At 31.0% G+C, this 18,175-nt stretch overlaps 1 protein-coding gene across 1 annotated transcript; it reads left to right on the top strand.

Annotated features, from left to right (window-relative positions):
* The first annotated feature begins 12,414 nt into the window (after positions 1–12,414).
* Positions 12,415–17,751, top strand: HELRODRAFT_194058 (hypothetical protein). The gene is given in 11 exon segments (XM_009030147.1): positions 12,415–13,107; positions 13,222–13,277; positions 13,486–13,628; positions 13,900–13,976; positions 14,231–14,465; positions 14,988–15,067; positions 15,188–15,342; positions 15,551–15,716; positions 15,990–16,082; positions 16,372–17,559; positions 17,579–17,751. The coding sequence occupies 10 exon segments, from the start codon at positions 12,488–12,490 to the stop codon at positions 16,817–16,819; spliced, it is 2,073 nt and encodes a 690-aa protein (XP_009028395.1). The 5' UTR covers positions 12,415–12,487; the 3' UTR covers positions 16,820–17,559; positions 17,579–17,751.
* Positions 17,752–18,175: the final 424 nt, after the last annotated feature.

Genomic DNA, 18,175 nt, shown 5'->3' with positions numbered 1-18,175 from the left:
ATATAATGTATGTATGTATGTATGTATGTATGTATGTATGTATGTATGTATGTATGTATGAATGTATGTATGAACGGCATAATTGATTAGAACTATAATGTATGTATGTATGTATGTATGTATGTATGTATGTATGTATGTATGTATGTATGTATGCATGCATGTATGTATGCAAAATGTAGCATACGTGTATATCACTTTGCAGTCCTGGCGGTACTCTCTCCAAATTCTTCCTGACACAGTCCGCAGTTTTTCAACCCGAAAATTGTCGTCCCTTCACAAACTTTTCCCGCGTCTAATCTACTGTAGTTAGGATGATGATGATGATGATGACGATGATGATGATGATGAAGATGATGATGATGATGACGATGATGATGAAAAAGAAGATGATGATGATGACGATGATGATGTTTGTGGTGATGATAATTGTGATGGTGGTGGTGAAGACAAAGAAGAAGATGATGATGAAGATGAAAATGAAGAAGATGATGATGAAGATGAAGATGAGGATGAAGAAGATGATGATGAGGATGAGGATGGTGAAGATGGTGACGTCATTGTAGCTTCGTACTTGGATATTTCCAGCCATTTTTGTTCGTTACATTCCGTAGAGTTGATGATGATAGCGATGAAGATGATGATGATGATGTTGTTGAAAGTTTTGATAGCGATGTTGTTTTTGTTGTTGATAGTGTTGATGTTGTTGCATTTGTTGACGATGTTGTTGTTGTTGTTGTTGTTGCTGCTGTTGTTGTTAACATCCGAATTTTTGTTAACCATGTCTGTCGTTGTTGTTGATGTTTTTGTTGTGCTCTGTTGTTGAAATTTCATCTACTCACTGATCGTGAAAAAATATTAATAAAAATATCAAAAACTACATAGGCAATCACATTAATAGAAACAATTATAACATTAACAACTGTAGCATTAAAAAGGATAACAACAACAGCAACAACAACAACAACAGCTACAACAACAACAACACAACAACTACAACATCTACAACAACACAACAATAACAACAGCAACAACAACAACAACAACACAACTACAACAACAGCAGCAACAACAGCAACAACAACAACAACACAACAACAACAATAACAATAACAAAAAATAGTTTTCAATATCGTATATAGCATTTACATTTACATAATTACGTATAAATCAATTCTTGCGTTCAAACTAATACATTAAAAAAATATATATTTATTTAGTTACATTGTTTACACATATACACACACACACATACACACGCATATATACACACACACACACACACGCATACACACACATACATACACATACACACACATAAATACATAAACACACACATAGAAACACACAAAGAAACAACTAACCCAAAAAATTATATTATATTGACAGCTGGTTAACACGTTATGTTTGAGACATTTTGACTTCTGTCACAAAACCCAGCGCTACAAAATGACAATTTGCTGAAAAACAAACAGAAAAATTGTTTATTATTTAGTGTTTTTTTTCGTTTTGACGATTTTCCGAAATATTGCAATTTAAAGATCACAGTTGATGCATTACTTGGAAATGTCTGAAAAACGAAAAGCTGGGAAACCAATTTTTTAAGAAATTAAATTTTTTAATTAGTTTTGTTTGAAATTTTTGCTTTTTTTGTCTGAAAAGTTGAAAAATTATTTAAAAAAAAGATTTCTATTCGTTTTTCTCAATTGTATTATTCATCTTTCGTTCGTTCATTCGTTCGTTCGTTAGTTCGTCAGTTCGTTCGTCATTCATCCATCCATCCATTCATTCGTTCATTCTGTAACATCCTGTCACTTATATAGTTTTTTAACAAACCAAAATTTGTTTCCAGCCGCTGCCAACAGATACAACTGAAAATTGAAATCTTAAAATTGCTTGGCTACTTCTTCTATTTCTTTTTTTCTATGTTTTTTTGGTTTTTCGTTAAAAAAACATTTCACTTTTGCGGCCATTCAGTTTACTTTTAAAAATTTTGAAGAAGAAAAACATCAGACAAACTGAATGAATGAAGTAGAGAGCTTGTGAACGAACGAACGAACGAACGAACAAACAACTGAATGAATTAATGAATGAAGAACAAATTGAATAAACGAACGAATAAAGGAATGAATGACAAAAAAAACCCGGATGCTTTGCTTAAAATTCAAACTCGCATCGGCAAATTTAAAGAATCGAACAATAGAAGAAGAATTTTTTTGTTTAGTGGTTTAAAAGAAATTACGGATGGATGAATGAAGGAATGAAAGAATGAATAAAAGAACAAATGAATGAACAAATGAATCAATCAATGAATGAATGTACGAAGAACGAATGAATGAATGAATTTAAAAACCCAAATCACGTTTCAGCTTTGACAGGATAACATGAGAACTACATACATACATACGTACGTTTGCAAATTATTTTAATTTTATTATTGTTAATATTGTTGTTTTTGTTGTTGATGTTGTTGTTGTTGTTGTTGTTTTTGTTGTTGTAAAACCATCTAAAAAAATTAAACCAATAAACAAAGATAGAAAAACACGAAATCGTCTCAAAAATAGACAATAGCGATAGAGCAACGTTAAAGAAAAATAATTTCTTTACCATATTAGGAGATCTAATTAGTAGTGGTTCTTACACAGACCATAGTCTTCTGAATCACTTTAAACTCCGTTAATAATAATAATAATAATAATATAAATTATGGATAGCCTTCGCAAAGAACTATTGAAAATAAAAAGGACGCCATTTTGACTTTACTCTCTATGGCAAACTTCAAATGAAGTCAACTAACGGAAATGAAAATGCCGCTAAGAGCGTTGTTTTTTTTTCATTCATTCGTTCACTCATTCATCCATTCATTTACTCATTCACTCATTCATCCATTGATTCACTCATTCATCCAATCATTCACTCATTCATTCACTCACTCGTTTAAAAATAAAGCCGAAGTTACTTACTTACATGAGGGCCATGGTGAAATTGGAACCTCCTTGCATTTTTCCAATAAAACATATGTTGAGAATTATAACAGAAGAGTTCAAATATTTAAACAAGATGACAGAGTAATGATGATAGATTTGAAATACTTGGCTCACCGGTGTGTCAGTTGCAGAGCTGTACAGTGTATTTAAAATAGTGTTATTGCTTGCTTCTGTCACAATAAATCCCCTTGAATAAATTTATAACAGAGTTTATCAATTCAAATAAATTTTAAATTTTAATTAGAGATAAAGTGAAATTGTTATAAAAACCAACAGGATATATCTCAAACTTTTTGGTAATAATTGAAAAATATTTATAATTGGCATTTAAATAGCAGCGTTAATTGTCAGAATATTTATTTTTTTTGTATTGTCTAGAGGGCACCAGGCTGGTTTCATGGCATGCAGTTCAAGAATTTCAATTTGATCATCACAGGGTATGGCTATAACGAGTCACAACTCTAATAATAATATAACTATTTAATACTAATAAAATACTAATAATAATAATGGTAGGAAAAAGAAGAAGAAGAAGAAGAAGAAGAAGAAGAAGAAGAGGAGGAGGAAGAAGAAGAAAAGGAAGAAATGAGTACCAGCAATTGAATCAACGTTACATATCTTTGCACTTTAAAAATCAATCGATAATGAACTATTAAAATACAATAATGGCAACAATAATTTCTATAACAACAACAACAACAACAATAATAATAATAATAATATTAATATTAATAATAATAATTATTATAGCTACAATAACAGCAATAGTAAAACACACAATAGTGATTGGCACTATGTGATACAAAAATCTTTTATAGAGTATGTGCGTCTGTCTATGTATGTATGTGTGTTTTGTGTGTGTGTCTGTGGTCTGTCTGTATGTATGTGTGTGTATGTGTGTGGTCTGTCTGTATGTGTGTGTGTGTGTTTGTGTATTATGTATGTGTAACTGTGATCTGTGTGTGTGTGTTTGTGGTTTGTGTTTGTTAAAACAGACAGTAATTATTGAAAAAAATGTCTCAAAAGAAGACAAGAAACGTTTTAAAATTTTGGAAAAGTTTGGATATAAATTAAAAAAATGTATTAATAATAAAATAATAATTTTATAATAACAATAGCCATAGCAGAATAATAAGAATTAAATAGCAAAAATAAAAAAAAACGATTTACAAGTGGCAAAGAAAACCTTGTGACAAAATAGCTTTAAAATAAATTTACGACACACAAGCGATGCCAGGTTCTGCTTTAGTTGTTGCTGTTGTTGTTGTTGATGTTGCTGATGATGTGGTTGAAGTTGATGTTGTTGATGATGTGGTTGATGTTGTTGTTGATGTTGTTGTTGGTGGCATTGTGGATGTTGACGGAGGTAATTTGTTTACATGTAACTATGTTGCTGATGTTGTTGATACTTTTTTGGCAACGTTTTTCGTGCCGTATTTTGCCTTTGTTTTTTGTTTTGTTTTTGTTTATGTTTCGTCTTCGCTTTTGTTTCATCTTTGTTTTATTTTTGCTTTTTTGTTGTTGTTTTTTGTATTTTTGGCAAAACGTTTTGCAGGCATTATCAATATTAAACTGTTTTTTGCTGGTAGTTAGGTTGTTGGGTTGTTGTTGTTGAAGGTGATCTTGTTAATGTTGTTGATGATGATGTTGTTGTTGATGATGATGTCGTTATAGAGTATCTTTTTTTTTATTTTTGAAGGGCTTCACGTTTATTTTGTTCAAATTGTAACAAAAAACATTTTCGAAAAATTAATTTTTCTTTGTTCTTTCAAAATCAATGTTTATTTCATTCTATGAAAAATTATTTTTTTAAAGTCATAAATTAAAGATAAATAAAAATGACAAAATAAAGAAAAACCAAAAAATACTTAACATTACAAAGCCATACAATAAAAAACCATACAATACAAATCATACAATACAAAACCATACAATACAATCCAATACAATACAAAGCCATACAATACAAAACCAAAATTACAATTCAATACAAACCATACAATACAAAGCCATACAACACAAAACCATACAATACAATACCATACAATACAAAAACATACAATACAAAAAGTATACAAACGAAAATGAATAAATCAAGTTCTCTTTCTTCTTTTTGGCGAGAATTTTAAAATCATTTGCACGCGAAGACTATTGAACCATCAATAAAGTTAAAAAATTTTCAATAAAATCTGACATTGAAATATTTTTTGTAAAACTTCCGATTTCTTTGATTTTTTTTTGTTTGTTTAATTTGTTTTTATTTTATTATTTCCAAATAATGTTAATTACGCTCGTTAATTATGTTAATTAATATTATTATTAATGTAGTAGTAGTAGTAGTAGTAGTAGTAGTAGTAGTAGTAGTAGTAACGACAGCAGTAGTAGTAGTAGTAGTAGTAACGACAGCAGTAGTAGTAGTAGTAGTAGTAGCGTTTCAATTTTTCTCATCATATTTTGTCATCAAACATTACAAAGTGTTCTATGGCAAAGCTTTTAGTCGTCATTAAATAAAGTTTTTTAGATCTATTATTGTTATTATTGTTGTTGTAGTTGTTGTTGTGTTGTTGTGTCGTTGTTGTTGTTGTCGTTGTTGTTGTTGTGTTGATGTTGTTGTCCATCCTCATTCACTTTATATAATTCAGAGATACCTCCAATAATTCATTTTTTTAAATTTCAACAGCATGGAATTAAATGAATGAATAGTTGGATGAATGGATTGATGGATGGATAGATGGATGGATAGATGGATAGATGGACGGGGAGATAGGTGGATGAATGAATGAATAAAATGATGATGATAATTATGACTATGATAATGATGACTAATGCAAAATTTCAGTAATTGCGATAATTACATACAAGATTTGGGTGCTTAAAAATGAATTCCATCTTCTCATTTGCCACCAGCAAAGACGACGAAGACAACGAAGATGATGGTGATGATGATGACGATGACGATGATGATGACGATGGTGACGATGATGGTGATGACGATGATGATGACGTCAGAGATCGGAGATTAATTTAAATACATCTCTCAAGATGGAGAATTAAATTTGAAATTATCTACACGGATTAGACAACATTAAAAGAGCGGGCAATGATGAGGATGATGAAGATGATGAGGATGATGGTAATTATGTTTTTTTATTTTCAATCTAACAACCTCCACCAATTTCGTTCTTTTGTTCTTTTTTTCAAAATCATTCATTCCACTTTTCTCATTTTTATATGTATTTTTTTCATATTTTTTTCTTTCTCTCTACCCCTTTCTTTCTCTGATTCTCTCTCTTTCCCGCTCTCTTTCTCTCTTTCTCTCTCTCTTTCTCTCTCTCTCTAATCTAAAATAGGTCGGTATCAAGTGTGACCACGTGACATGACACGTGACTTGACTCCAGCCAATCGGATGAGCGGTAATTATGTCGGGATTTCTTCAAAATTGTTTGTTTTTATTCTTATTTTTATTTGCTGTGATAGTAGTAGTAGTAGTAGTAGCAGTAGTAGTAGTGGTGGTAGTAGTAGTAGTAGTAAAAGTAGTAGTGGCGGTGGTTGTGGTAGTAGTAGTAGTAATAGTAGTAGTAGTAGTAGTGGTAGTAGTAGTTGTATTAGTAGTAGTAGTAGTAGTAGTAGTAGTAGTAGTAGTGGTGGTGGCGGTGGTAGTGAGACAGTGTGATGGAGAATTGAGAGATTGTATTTTGTGTTAGTGTCAGAAAACTAATAAACCGGTCAATCAATCAATCATTCATTCATTCACCCGATCTATCAAACAGTCGCTCAATCAATCAATCATTGAAAGAAAAATCGTTATTGAAGTTACCGAACAATCGCTTAACTTTCTGTAACAAATTTTTCAATCAATCAATCAATTAAATTTTTTTGTTCATTCATTCATTTGTTCATTCATTCATTCATTTGTTTATTCATTCATTCCTTTGTAAATTAATTCATTCACTCATTCAACCAATCAGCAAGCCAGCTTATCATTTATCCAGAAATATAATAATTTCTTCAATCATTCCTTCATTCATTCACATTTCAACCAGTCAACTAACCAATCAAAAGATCAATCATCTAACCAACCCACCAATCAATTAACTAATCAATCAAACAATCAACCAATCACTCATTTAATCAACCAATCAATAAACTGATCAATCAAACAACCAATCAATCATCTAACCAACCAACCAATCGTATAACTAATCAATCAAACAACCAACCAATCGATTAACTAATCAATCAAACAACCAATCAATCATCTAATCATCTAACCAACCAACCAATTAACTAATCAATCAAACAGCCAATCAATCATCTAACCAATCAACCAATCAATTAACTAATCAATCAAACAACTAATCAATCATCTAATCATCTAAACAACCAACCAATCGCCTCTAAGCCTTCGGGTTAAATCAATCACTGAAAAATAAAGCTGTGGGCAATTAAATAGTCGTCCGTTTTTTTGTGTGTGTTTTTGTTTTTCGTTTATTTTTTTGTTTGTTTTTTGTTTGTTTCGTTGTTTTTGTATTTTTGTTTTTCTGTTTTGGCATCTGTGTTTTTTGTTTTTATGTTTGTATTTTTTTTGTTAGTTTTTTCAAAATTTAAATTTGTTGGCTTGTGGAATTTTATTAATTGTTCCATTGTCTCTTTTGATTAAGATGTTTTCTATTTACTTCATTCATTTGTTCATTCATTCATTCATTCATTCATTCATTTATTCATTCATTCATTCATTCATTCATTCATTCATTCATTCATTCATTCATTCATTCATTCATTCATTCATTCATTCATTCATTCATTCATTCATCATTCATTCATTCATTCATTCATTCAGTTAAATTAAACTAAATTAAACTGATGTTGAATGGGTGGTTGGATGAAAAAGAATTTAATCAACTCAGAACTTTGTATTGTATTTGTATATCTGTGTACTTTTGTATTTTTGCTCATATTTGATTAAAAGATTTTGTATTTTTGGGAGGGAGAAGGCAGTCCCCAGCAACCGCCCCTTCCATTACACCACTGGCCCTTACTTCTGTGGTAGTTTTTTCTTTCATTCTTTCAGTCAACCGCCTCTTTTTTCATTTCACGCTTGGATACAAACAAAACTTCGGCCTACAATACATACAAACATACATACAAACAAACAAACATACATACAAACATACATACATACAAACATACATACATACACACAAACATACAAACATACATACGTACATACATACACACACAGACACACCACACACACACATACATATATTATCTTTATTGAACTGTGTCGTACCAAGATAACATGCTCAATTAAAGAGTAACAGTGGGAGTGTCGATGTATAAACTTTTCAAAGAGGTGGGACTGACTGTCAGGCAGTTATTAGTAGCGCAGAGCAAGCTTCGTATTGGTTGTTGCTGAAAAGAAATAAAAAAGAGAGTCTTCTAAAGCAGCAAGCCATGGCTGCAGTGGTTCGACTGCGTATGAGAATATTAAAAAGCTGGAGTATGGTATGAGCAATAGATCGACAAGGCTGAAAAATCAACAGTCTTCGAGAAGCGTTTCAGTGATCAACGAACGTGGCCCGGTCCGCCGAGAATGTAAGGAGGTATATTTACATATACATACATACATACATACATACATACATACAAACATACATACATACATACATGCAAATATACATACATATAAACATACAAACAAACATACATACATCATCAACATAACTATCATCATTGTCGTCGTCGCCATCAATAAAACATAAATTCAAAAAAAAAAGAAACGCCGAAAAAAAAATTTTGAAACCGAAGAAAAAAAAATGAAATTATTTTTTTGCCTTTCCATAAAAACCGAATATTTTTCTTTCACTAAAAAATTGAAATAATTTAAAATCAGGCGGGGAGCAATTCGTCAAACGATTTTGCTGAGAAAAAAATAAATTTTGAAGAAAAACAACAACAACAAAAACAACAACAACAACAAAAACAACAACAACATCAACAACAACAAAAACAACAACAGCAACAACAACAATAACAACAACAACAATGACAACAACAACAACAATAGCAACTTGATCTAATTTGTTAAAGTCCCACCAACAAATTAAACCCGACATGCGTTGTTACATCGCATAATGCCATCCGAACTGACCAAGCGACCAGAAAAAAATCATATATGACATGACCCATTTCAAAATCGTGACCTAGATAATTAAAAATGACCCAATTAATGTTACTAACTTGACTAACGTTAAGATGTTTGCCGCCAATTGCAATTTTCTGTTTGGGAGTTGTTTTTACTTAACAGACGCGTGGTTTATGATGGAAGGAGTTACGATATTTTTTTGGAACTTGTTGTTGTAGTAGTAGTGGCGACAGCAGAAGCAGCAAAAGTAGTGGTAGTAGTTGTATTATTATTATTATTAGTAATAGTAGTAGTAGTTGTTGTTGTTGTTGTTGTTGTAGTTGTAGTAGTAGTAGTTGTTATTGTAGTAGTAGTAGTAGTGGTAGTAGTAGTAGTAGTAGTAGTAGTAGTAGTAGTAGTAGAAGTAGTAGTAATAATTATAGTCGACCTGGCAATAGTATTATAGTTTTTCAAACATTTTTTTTATTTTAAAACGATTTAACAACATCAGTGGTGAATGTCTAAAAAATTATGAATAGATAATAAAAATATTTGTTCATTTATTATATTTTATTGATTTTTAATTTAAAAATTCGTGATTTAACAGTTTTTTAATTAATTTATTTTTTTTCATGCCTAACAAGCTAGGATTATATAGATGACTCGCTTTGGAATGCCGTTGGCTGACGATTATATACATACCTATGTATGTGTGTGTATGTATGTATGTATGTATGTATGTATGTATGTATGTATGTATGTATGTATGTATGTATGTATGTATTTATGTACGTATGTATGTATGTATGTATGTATGTATGTATGTATGTATGTATGTATGTATGTATGTATGTATGTATGTATGTATGTATGTATGTATGTATTTATGTACGTATGTATGTATGTATGTACGTATGTATGTATGTACGTATGTATGTATGTACGTATGTATGTATGTACGTATGTATGTATGTACGTATGTATGTATGTATGTATGTATGTACGTATGTATGTATGTACGTATGTATGTATGTACGTATGTATGTATGTATGTATGTATGTATGTATGTATGTATGTACGTATGTATGTATGTATGTATGTATGTATGTATGTATGTATGTATGTATGTATGTATGTATGTATGTATGTATGTCTATATAAGAATTGTTTATATTCTTGCATAAGTATTAGATGAGATTAAATGCATATTTTTATGTGTGTTTGTGTGCGTGTGTGTGTAAACAACAACAACATTAACAAAAGCAGCAACAACATCAACAACAATTTCGATAACATTAACAACAACATCAACAACAATTTCATTCGCATCAACAACAACGTCAACAACAACATCAGCAACAACAACAACAGCAACAACAGCAGCAACAACAACATTTTACAAGACTCGCCATGATTATCTAGCCTTTCGTCGCGCTCCATAAACAAAAAATAAAAACATTAAAAAAAAAACAACAACAAAAATAAGAATAATAAAAAACAAAATTAATAACAGCAATAACAATAATGATAATCGTCGTTATAATAATTATTTATGACGAAATTAAACAACAACAACAACAACAACAATAATAATAATAATAATAATAATAATAATAATAACATAGATGACCCGGAACGTGATACTGTTGGAATTTTTTAAAGTTATGACGATGTTCATTATTATTATTATTATTATTATTATTATTATTATTGTTATTATTATTGTTATTATCATTATTATCATCATCATCATCATCATCACCCTTTCTTAAATGCAATATTCTTTTCGATTCAAATAATGCTAATTTCATAAGAAGCAGTGTACTTCAAAAGAATTACTGATAACGATTATGGCAGCGGTTTTGATGATGATGATGATGATGATGATGATGATGAAGATGATGATGAAGATGATGATGAAGATGATGATGATGAAGATGATGATGATGAAGATGATGATGATGAAGATTATGATGAAGATGATGGTTATAGTGATGATGATAATGACTAGGGTGATGAAGGTGATGGTTATGGTGATGACGACGATGATGATGATGGTGACGACGATCATCATCATCAACAACAACAACAACAACGTGGTCATCATCATCATCATAACTGGGCCCCCTCCTTCCTTCCATCTATCCTTTTTATTTACATGACCGCCGTGCAAGAAAGTATACTTCATTTTCGTCGTCGTCATCGTCATCAGCATCGCCATCGTCATCAGCAGCAGCCACAGCAGCCACAGCAGCGTCATCGCCATCATTATCATCATCGTTATCATCTTCATCGTCTTTATGACCACCATTGAATGATAATGACGAAGTTGCTAGATAACATCGAGAAAAGAGAGAGAGAGAGAGAGAGAGAGAGAGAGAGAGAGAGAGTGAAAGAATGAGAAAGATATATAAATAGAGTATGAAATATTGAGATGGAGAGAAAGAGAAATAAGAACACAAACAAAAATTAATACCTTTAAAATTAGAAAAAAATGGCGGGAAAGGAATGGCGGGAAAGACAAAAAAAAAGAGAGGATGGGAAGGGAGAGAGAGAAAGAAAATAAGTAAGAAACGTAAAATGGGTAATAAAATGAGGAGAAGGAAAAATAAGTGGCAATGACAAAGTAAAGAGAGAGAGAGAGAGGGAGGGAGAGAAGGAGAACAAGAGAAGAAAAAAAGACAGAAAAAGATAAAAAAAAAGAAAGAAAGAAAGAGATAGATAGAGAGTATGTGTAACAAAAACTGGAAGAAAACGAGAAATGGATGGCGAAGTAAAGAGAGATAGAGAGAAGGAGAGATGACACAGATGACCAATGAAATCAATCTTCCAAGGGTGAGAGCCTGAATAAGTAGTGAGGGTCAACACTGGCGATGATGATGATGATGACGGCGACGATGATGATGATGACGGCGACGATGACGAAGACGATAATGATGAAAGTGATGAAGATGACGATAAAGATTATTACGATGATGGTGATGTCATTGTCCATATTAAGTTGGTGTTAGTGTTAATTTTCCGTCATTCGACAGTAATTTGTAACATACGGCAGTGAATTTGATAAATTTCAGATACTTTTGGAAGTTTTATAAAGGAATAAGCTCTGAAAATGCGCATATTAAACGAAGATAAGATATTTTAGTATGGTATTGAAATAATTAATCATAAAATAATTTAACCACTCCTAACTCAGCGCTGCTCAAGTACCTGTCTTGTTTTTAAACATCTCGCTTAACTTTTAAATTTTCTTGTGGCACTTTTTAAAAAATAAATTTTAATGTATAAAAACAGATTGAATCGTAACTTTTTATGAATAATTTTTTTGTTACTCAATCTAAATTATTTTAATTTAAGATAAATAGATGTAAAATGGGTAGAAAACGGAAACTTAACGTACGCGATCTGATTGGTACTAAAAGTCAAATTAGTGAAAATGACGTAAAACTGCAACAAAATGGCGGTAGTAATAATAATTGCCTCCAGAAATCACTAACTGACAGCGCAATAGATAATTTATTCACTTGCAAAACTGCTGCAAAAAATAAAAATGCCATTATTAACGACTATAATTTTGATAATGATGAAAATAAAGTAGATGGCTCACTAATTATTTCATCATCATACTCATCTTCTGCGATATTTAGTAACAGCAAAAATATAACAGCGATACCAGATGGCTCTGCAACTAGTCATTCTGCACTTACAACAATCACAACAGCTAGCATCACTGATCCTATCACAACTACACTAACAACATCAATAAGCACTCCGGATCTTAATTTAACAACTACAGAAAATGCTAACAATGACTCGTTAGTGAACTTAGGTTGTGACAGTTCTATGTCTACACAAGAGCTCCCAAAACAAGAAAAGAAGAGAAAAGGATGTCTTTCCCTGAAGAAAAAGTTTAAAAATGGTGTACCTGCCAGCTTAGCAACTATCGATAATATGTTTTCAACTCCACCGAATAAAAATGCTAGTATTAATAAGTAAGTTTCGTTAGTTCTTTGGTGTCAACATATCAAATACTTATATAGTATATTTTTATGTAATTTTGAAAAAATCATTTTTATTGCTAATTTTATTAAATTTCTTCCTGGCAGGGTTAAAGAAGTTGTGAAACCTGAAGAATATTTGATCCCTGGTCTAGTTAATTTAGGTTTACCTTTGTTTGTGTGTGTGTGTGTGCGTGTGTATGGTATGTATACATGTTTATATGAAATTTATATATGTTTTTATGCCTGTTTGATTGTTTGCTTGTATGTATGTTTGTTTGTATGTTTGGTTAAATGTTTGTTTGTATGTGTGTTTGTATATATTGTATGTTTGTATGTGTGTTTGGTTTGTATGTATGTATAATTTTGCAGGTAACTCATGCTATCTGAACAGTGTTATTCAGGCCCTATACTACATACCTTCATTCAAGACGAATGTCGACAATTTGCATTCTGAAATTGAACGCATTTCCTCCGATGTTGACGTCATTGCTAACGTCTTTGGCATTAATAGAGTGGGTTATTATTACAATTTATTTGTTTATTATTTTTATTAATATTATTATTATTATTATTATTGTTGTTGTTGTTATTATTATTTTATTATTATAAGGCTCCAGTGCTAGCCACAGACCAAAAAAGCTGGAAGTTTGTTAGGAATTTGAAAATGGTTATTATTATTATTATTGTTTGTTATTATGATTATTCTTATTATTACTATTCTTTTTCTTCTTATTATTATTATCGTTATTATTATTATTTCGTATTTAATTCACTTTTAAACAGTTATTTGAGAGGTTGGAACAAGCGCAGATTTTGTCACACCCATCCGTCTGCCCATCTGAACTGCACGGCGCTCTCGAGTTGGTTGACGTCATAATATAATTTTCATAATGTAATATAATTATTATAATATAATATAATTATCATATTGTAATATAGTTATAATATAATATAATTTTTATAATATAACAGAGTTTTGATATAATATAATTATCATAATATAATATAGTTTCAATATAATATAATTTTCACAGTGTAATATAGTTATAATATATTATAATTATCATAATATAATATAATTATCGTAATATAATATAATTATTATGACTTTCAGGTCAATTAATCCGCTGTTCAAGTCAAACATTCAACAAGACTGCCACGAGTTTCTCCAGTTCACACTGGCCCAAATCAGCAGTGCCATACAGCAGCTGAATACCATTAAAAATAATTACTCTAAAATTATGAAAAATTATATTATGGCGAAATTATGTCGCGAAAATATTCGAAAAAATATTATTACCGGCTCTGGTGGTAATCATATTGAGATGGAGTGCAATCGCTGTGTTAAAGTTGATGATGGTGTTCGTTTAATTTCAGCAAGTTGTGGTGTTGATGATAGTAGTTTAGTTACAGCTGATGATGATGATGATGATGGTGGTGGGGGTAGGTTTTTTAAATCTTCAAACGATTGTCGTTTTAATGGTGTTGATGATGATGATGATGATGATAAATGCACTGATGATGATGATGACGATGCCGAATGGAGTAATATGAAGAATAATCATAGTAATAATAATAAAAAGAAGAAGAAGAATAATCATAATAAGAAGAAGAAGAAAAAGACCAAAATAATAACTAGATCTGAAAATAATCATAAAAATGAAATTAATAATAATTATAAATACAACAATAACGTCGCCTTACCGTCCGTCAATCCACTAATTACTGATAAAGGAATAAAATTAGAGCTGAGATCTGTCGCTGCTGATGATGATGGCGTTAATAATAATAATAACAATAATAATATCAATAATAATTATATCAATAATAATTCTAATAATTTTCATAATAATAATAGCGACAAACACAAGTTGATTTGTGGTATTAATTTTAGTGATACGAAAAACTTTGTTAATGAAATGTTCCAAGGAGACTTACTTAGGATAACAAGGTTTATTATTATTATTATTATTATTATTGCTGCTATTTATCCTTCCCATTTCTTATTTTTATTATTATTATTGTTGTTGTTGTTGTTGTTGTTATTATTGTTGTTTTTCTAACCGTTCAGATGCATGGAGTGTGAGGAAGACAAAACCACCAATGAGAAATACATGGATGTGCCGGTTACTATAAACAATAGAAGAAATAATACAAGGAGATGTGGTGATAATTGTGGGGGAAATTATGATGAGGAGGATAACGAAGACGAAGATGTTCATGATGGTAGTGATTTTATAATTTAGTTTTTCATTAAATCATTTCTCTCTCTCTCTCTTTATTTAACTACAATTTACCATTGGTTGGTGGATGATATTTCCTCTCTCTCTCTCTCTCTCTCTCTCTCTCTCTCTCTCTCTACCTCTTTCTTTTTCTCTCTCTCTCCAGTCATAAATTAACCATCTAATGATAATGAATGAGTGATATTTTGCAGACATGTACAGGTCAATAATGAATAGCAGTGAAAAGTTGACGGGCGAGAATAAATTTTACTGTCGGACGTGCGCCCAATTTACGGAGGTAGAGCGCAAAGTCGCCTATTATAAATGTCCCAATGTCCTACTAATTCACATGCACAGATTCACTAATTCGTTTTTCAAGTTAGTGAAGATGGCGTCTGGTGGGAAGATGTTTGTATGTATGTGTGTCTGTCTGGGTGTGTAAAGAGCGAGAGAGAGAGAGAGAGAGGTTGGGTGGGAAAGTTTGTTGATGCATAATTATGTTCTTCTTAATCTTTTATTATTTTGGGTTCATGTCATTTATCTATTTCAATTCAATCGTTCTTTCATTCATTTATTCATTCTTTCGTTCTCTTATTCATTAATTCGTTCACTCACTCACTCTTTCATTCATTCATACATTTTCCCAAACAGCATGTCTGGATATTATTGCAAAGTGATGTCCAACATGAAGATACCTGTCAGCATGCCCTGCCTCGAGATCAACTGCACTAATCCTAATCATCAGTACGTGTGTTTGTCTCTCTCTCCCTCTCTCTTTCTCACTCTCTCTCTTTCTCTCTTTCATTCTTTTTCTCTTTTCCTATTATTCTTATCCTTATTTTCATTCATTCATTTTCAACAACCTATCTTCATCAGTCGATCCAATCTAACGTTGATATACTCTCTCTCTCTCTCTCTCTCTCTCTCTCTCTCTCTCTTTCTCTCTATCTCTCACAGACGACACAATTCCATATTTTCTTTCATCCATTCATTTTTACACTCAGCCATTCAACCCATCAATCCATGACTGCAGATACAGACTGCATGCCATCGTATCTCACAGCGGCTTTTCATTATCATCCGGTCACTATATCACCTACATGAAGATGAGGAAGGATGCTAAGAAGGAGGAGAGCAATCATAATAGTAATAATAATAATAGTAATAATAATAATAATAAAAATGTTAATAATAATAATACTGCTAATAATAATGATGCTGATGATAAAGCCAGTTTAGAAGTACCTCATGATAAGATACCAACTCCATTGTCATCATTGCCATCATCATCGTCGTCAACAACAGCAGTGACATCATCGTCATCTCTGACGTCATCACCATTGGCCTCGTCTGATTGGTTAGAACTAAATGACCACCAAGTTAGGAGGATATCAAAGGACGAAGTTGACAAATTGTTAGGCGCTCAATCTAACTCATCAAATAATCCTTACCTTCTCTTCTTTGTATCTGGCGACATTTAATCTCATATATTATTATTATTTAATTATGATTTTATTATTATTGTTGTTTATTATTTTTATTATTATTATTAAAATGAACAACAAATGGTGTTATGTATTTGTAATATTTAATGCCTTGTTTAATCAGTCATACATTTAACCGTGTATTTCCTGCTAATATTAAACTTATGTGCGTGTGCTTGTGTGTGTGAGAGTTTGTTTGTGTGTGCGTGCGCGTATACGTGTGTGTTTATATGTGATATTTAAATGTTGAATATTTTCTTAAGAGATGAGTTTTAATCTTCCTTGTTGAATAAATTGAAATGAAAGCTTAATCTGATCCGTTGAGTGTGTGCAGGTGAAAGAAAACACACTACTTCTACTACTACTACTACTACTACTACTACTACTACTACTACTACTACTACTACTACTATTACTACTACTGCTACTACTTTCAATTTATAATAATAACAACGGTTTATTTTTTCATATGATTGTGCTGCTACAATATTATAATAATACCTAGGTCTTGACGACTCGGTCGCTTTTTGTACGTGTATGTATGCTTGTCTGTTTGTATGTATATCTATGTACGTACGTGTGTATGTAGGTATGTATGTATGTGTTGTAGACCATAGTTATGTGTAGTCTTTTACTGATTATAGGTCGCAAATTTTATTACATATGACTTATGTGTGACTTAATTGCATACATATGTTCATACATACATATACATATATACACATACATACATATGTACACACATACATTCGTACGTACATACATACATACACACACATATATCTATTCGGTGGTTTTGATCATTGCTATTATGATCGTTGGGTCTTCCTGGTCTGATCCGGCCTATCTACATAATGTTAATTATATTGGATTGAACGTTTTTAAAATTAAAATAATGATAATAAAAATAATAATAAGATAAATATGTATATATTAAATAAATAATCAAATAGTCTTTTGCCTTTGAAAGTAATTTGTATATACGTACGTACATGTTTTATGTGCTTCCGAATCGCAAGTTAATATAGTAAAATAATATAATGTTATATATTTGACTGTTATTGTAATATTAAATGATATTTATATGTGCGTATATAAGTAATTAAATATTTTTAATCCATTTTACGTACGTTCAAGCATGCTGCCATATAAGCAAGGAACACTGCAGGTTATTATTATTCAATTATTCTTTTTATTATTGTTGTTATTATTATAGTTGTATTATATTATAATTATATAGTGTTAGTGTTGTTTGTCGCATTTTAGCATAGGTGATAACTGTGGCATTGATTTTCGGTAACTTTTTCAACGTCTTTGGATCATCATCTGAATACCAATATGTAGAAGGACACA

Source organism: Helobdella robusta (assembly GCF_000326865.2).
Source record: "Helobdella robusta unplaced genomic scaffold HELROscaffold_65, whole genome shotgun sequence".
NCBI classification, from domain to species: Eukaryota; Metazoa; Annelida; class Clitellata; order Rhynchobdellida; family Glossiphoniidae; genus Helobdella; species Helobdella robusta.
Note: the sequence above shows the minus strand (reverse complement) of the source record. Positions and strands in the feature narration are given on the sequence as shown.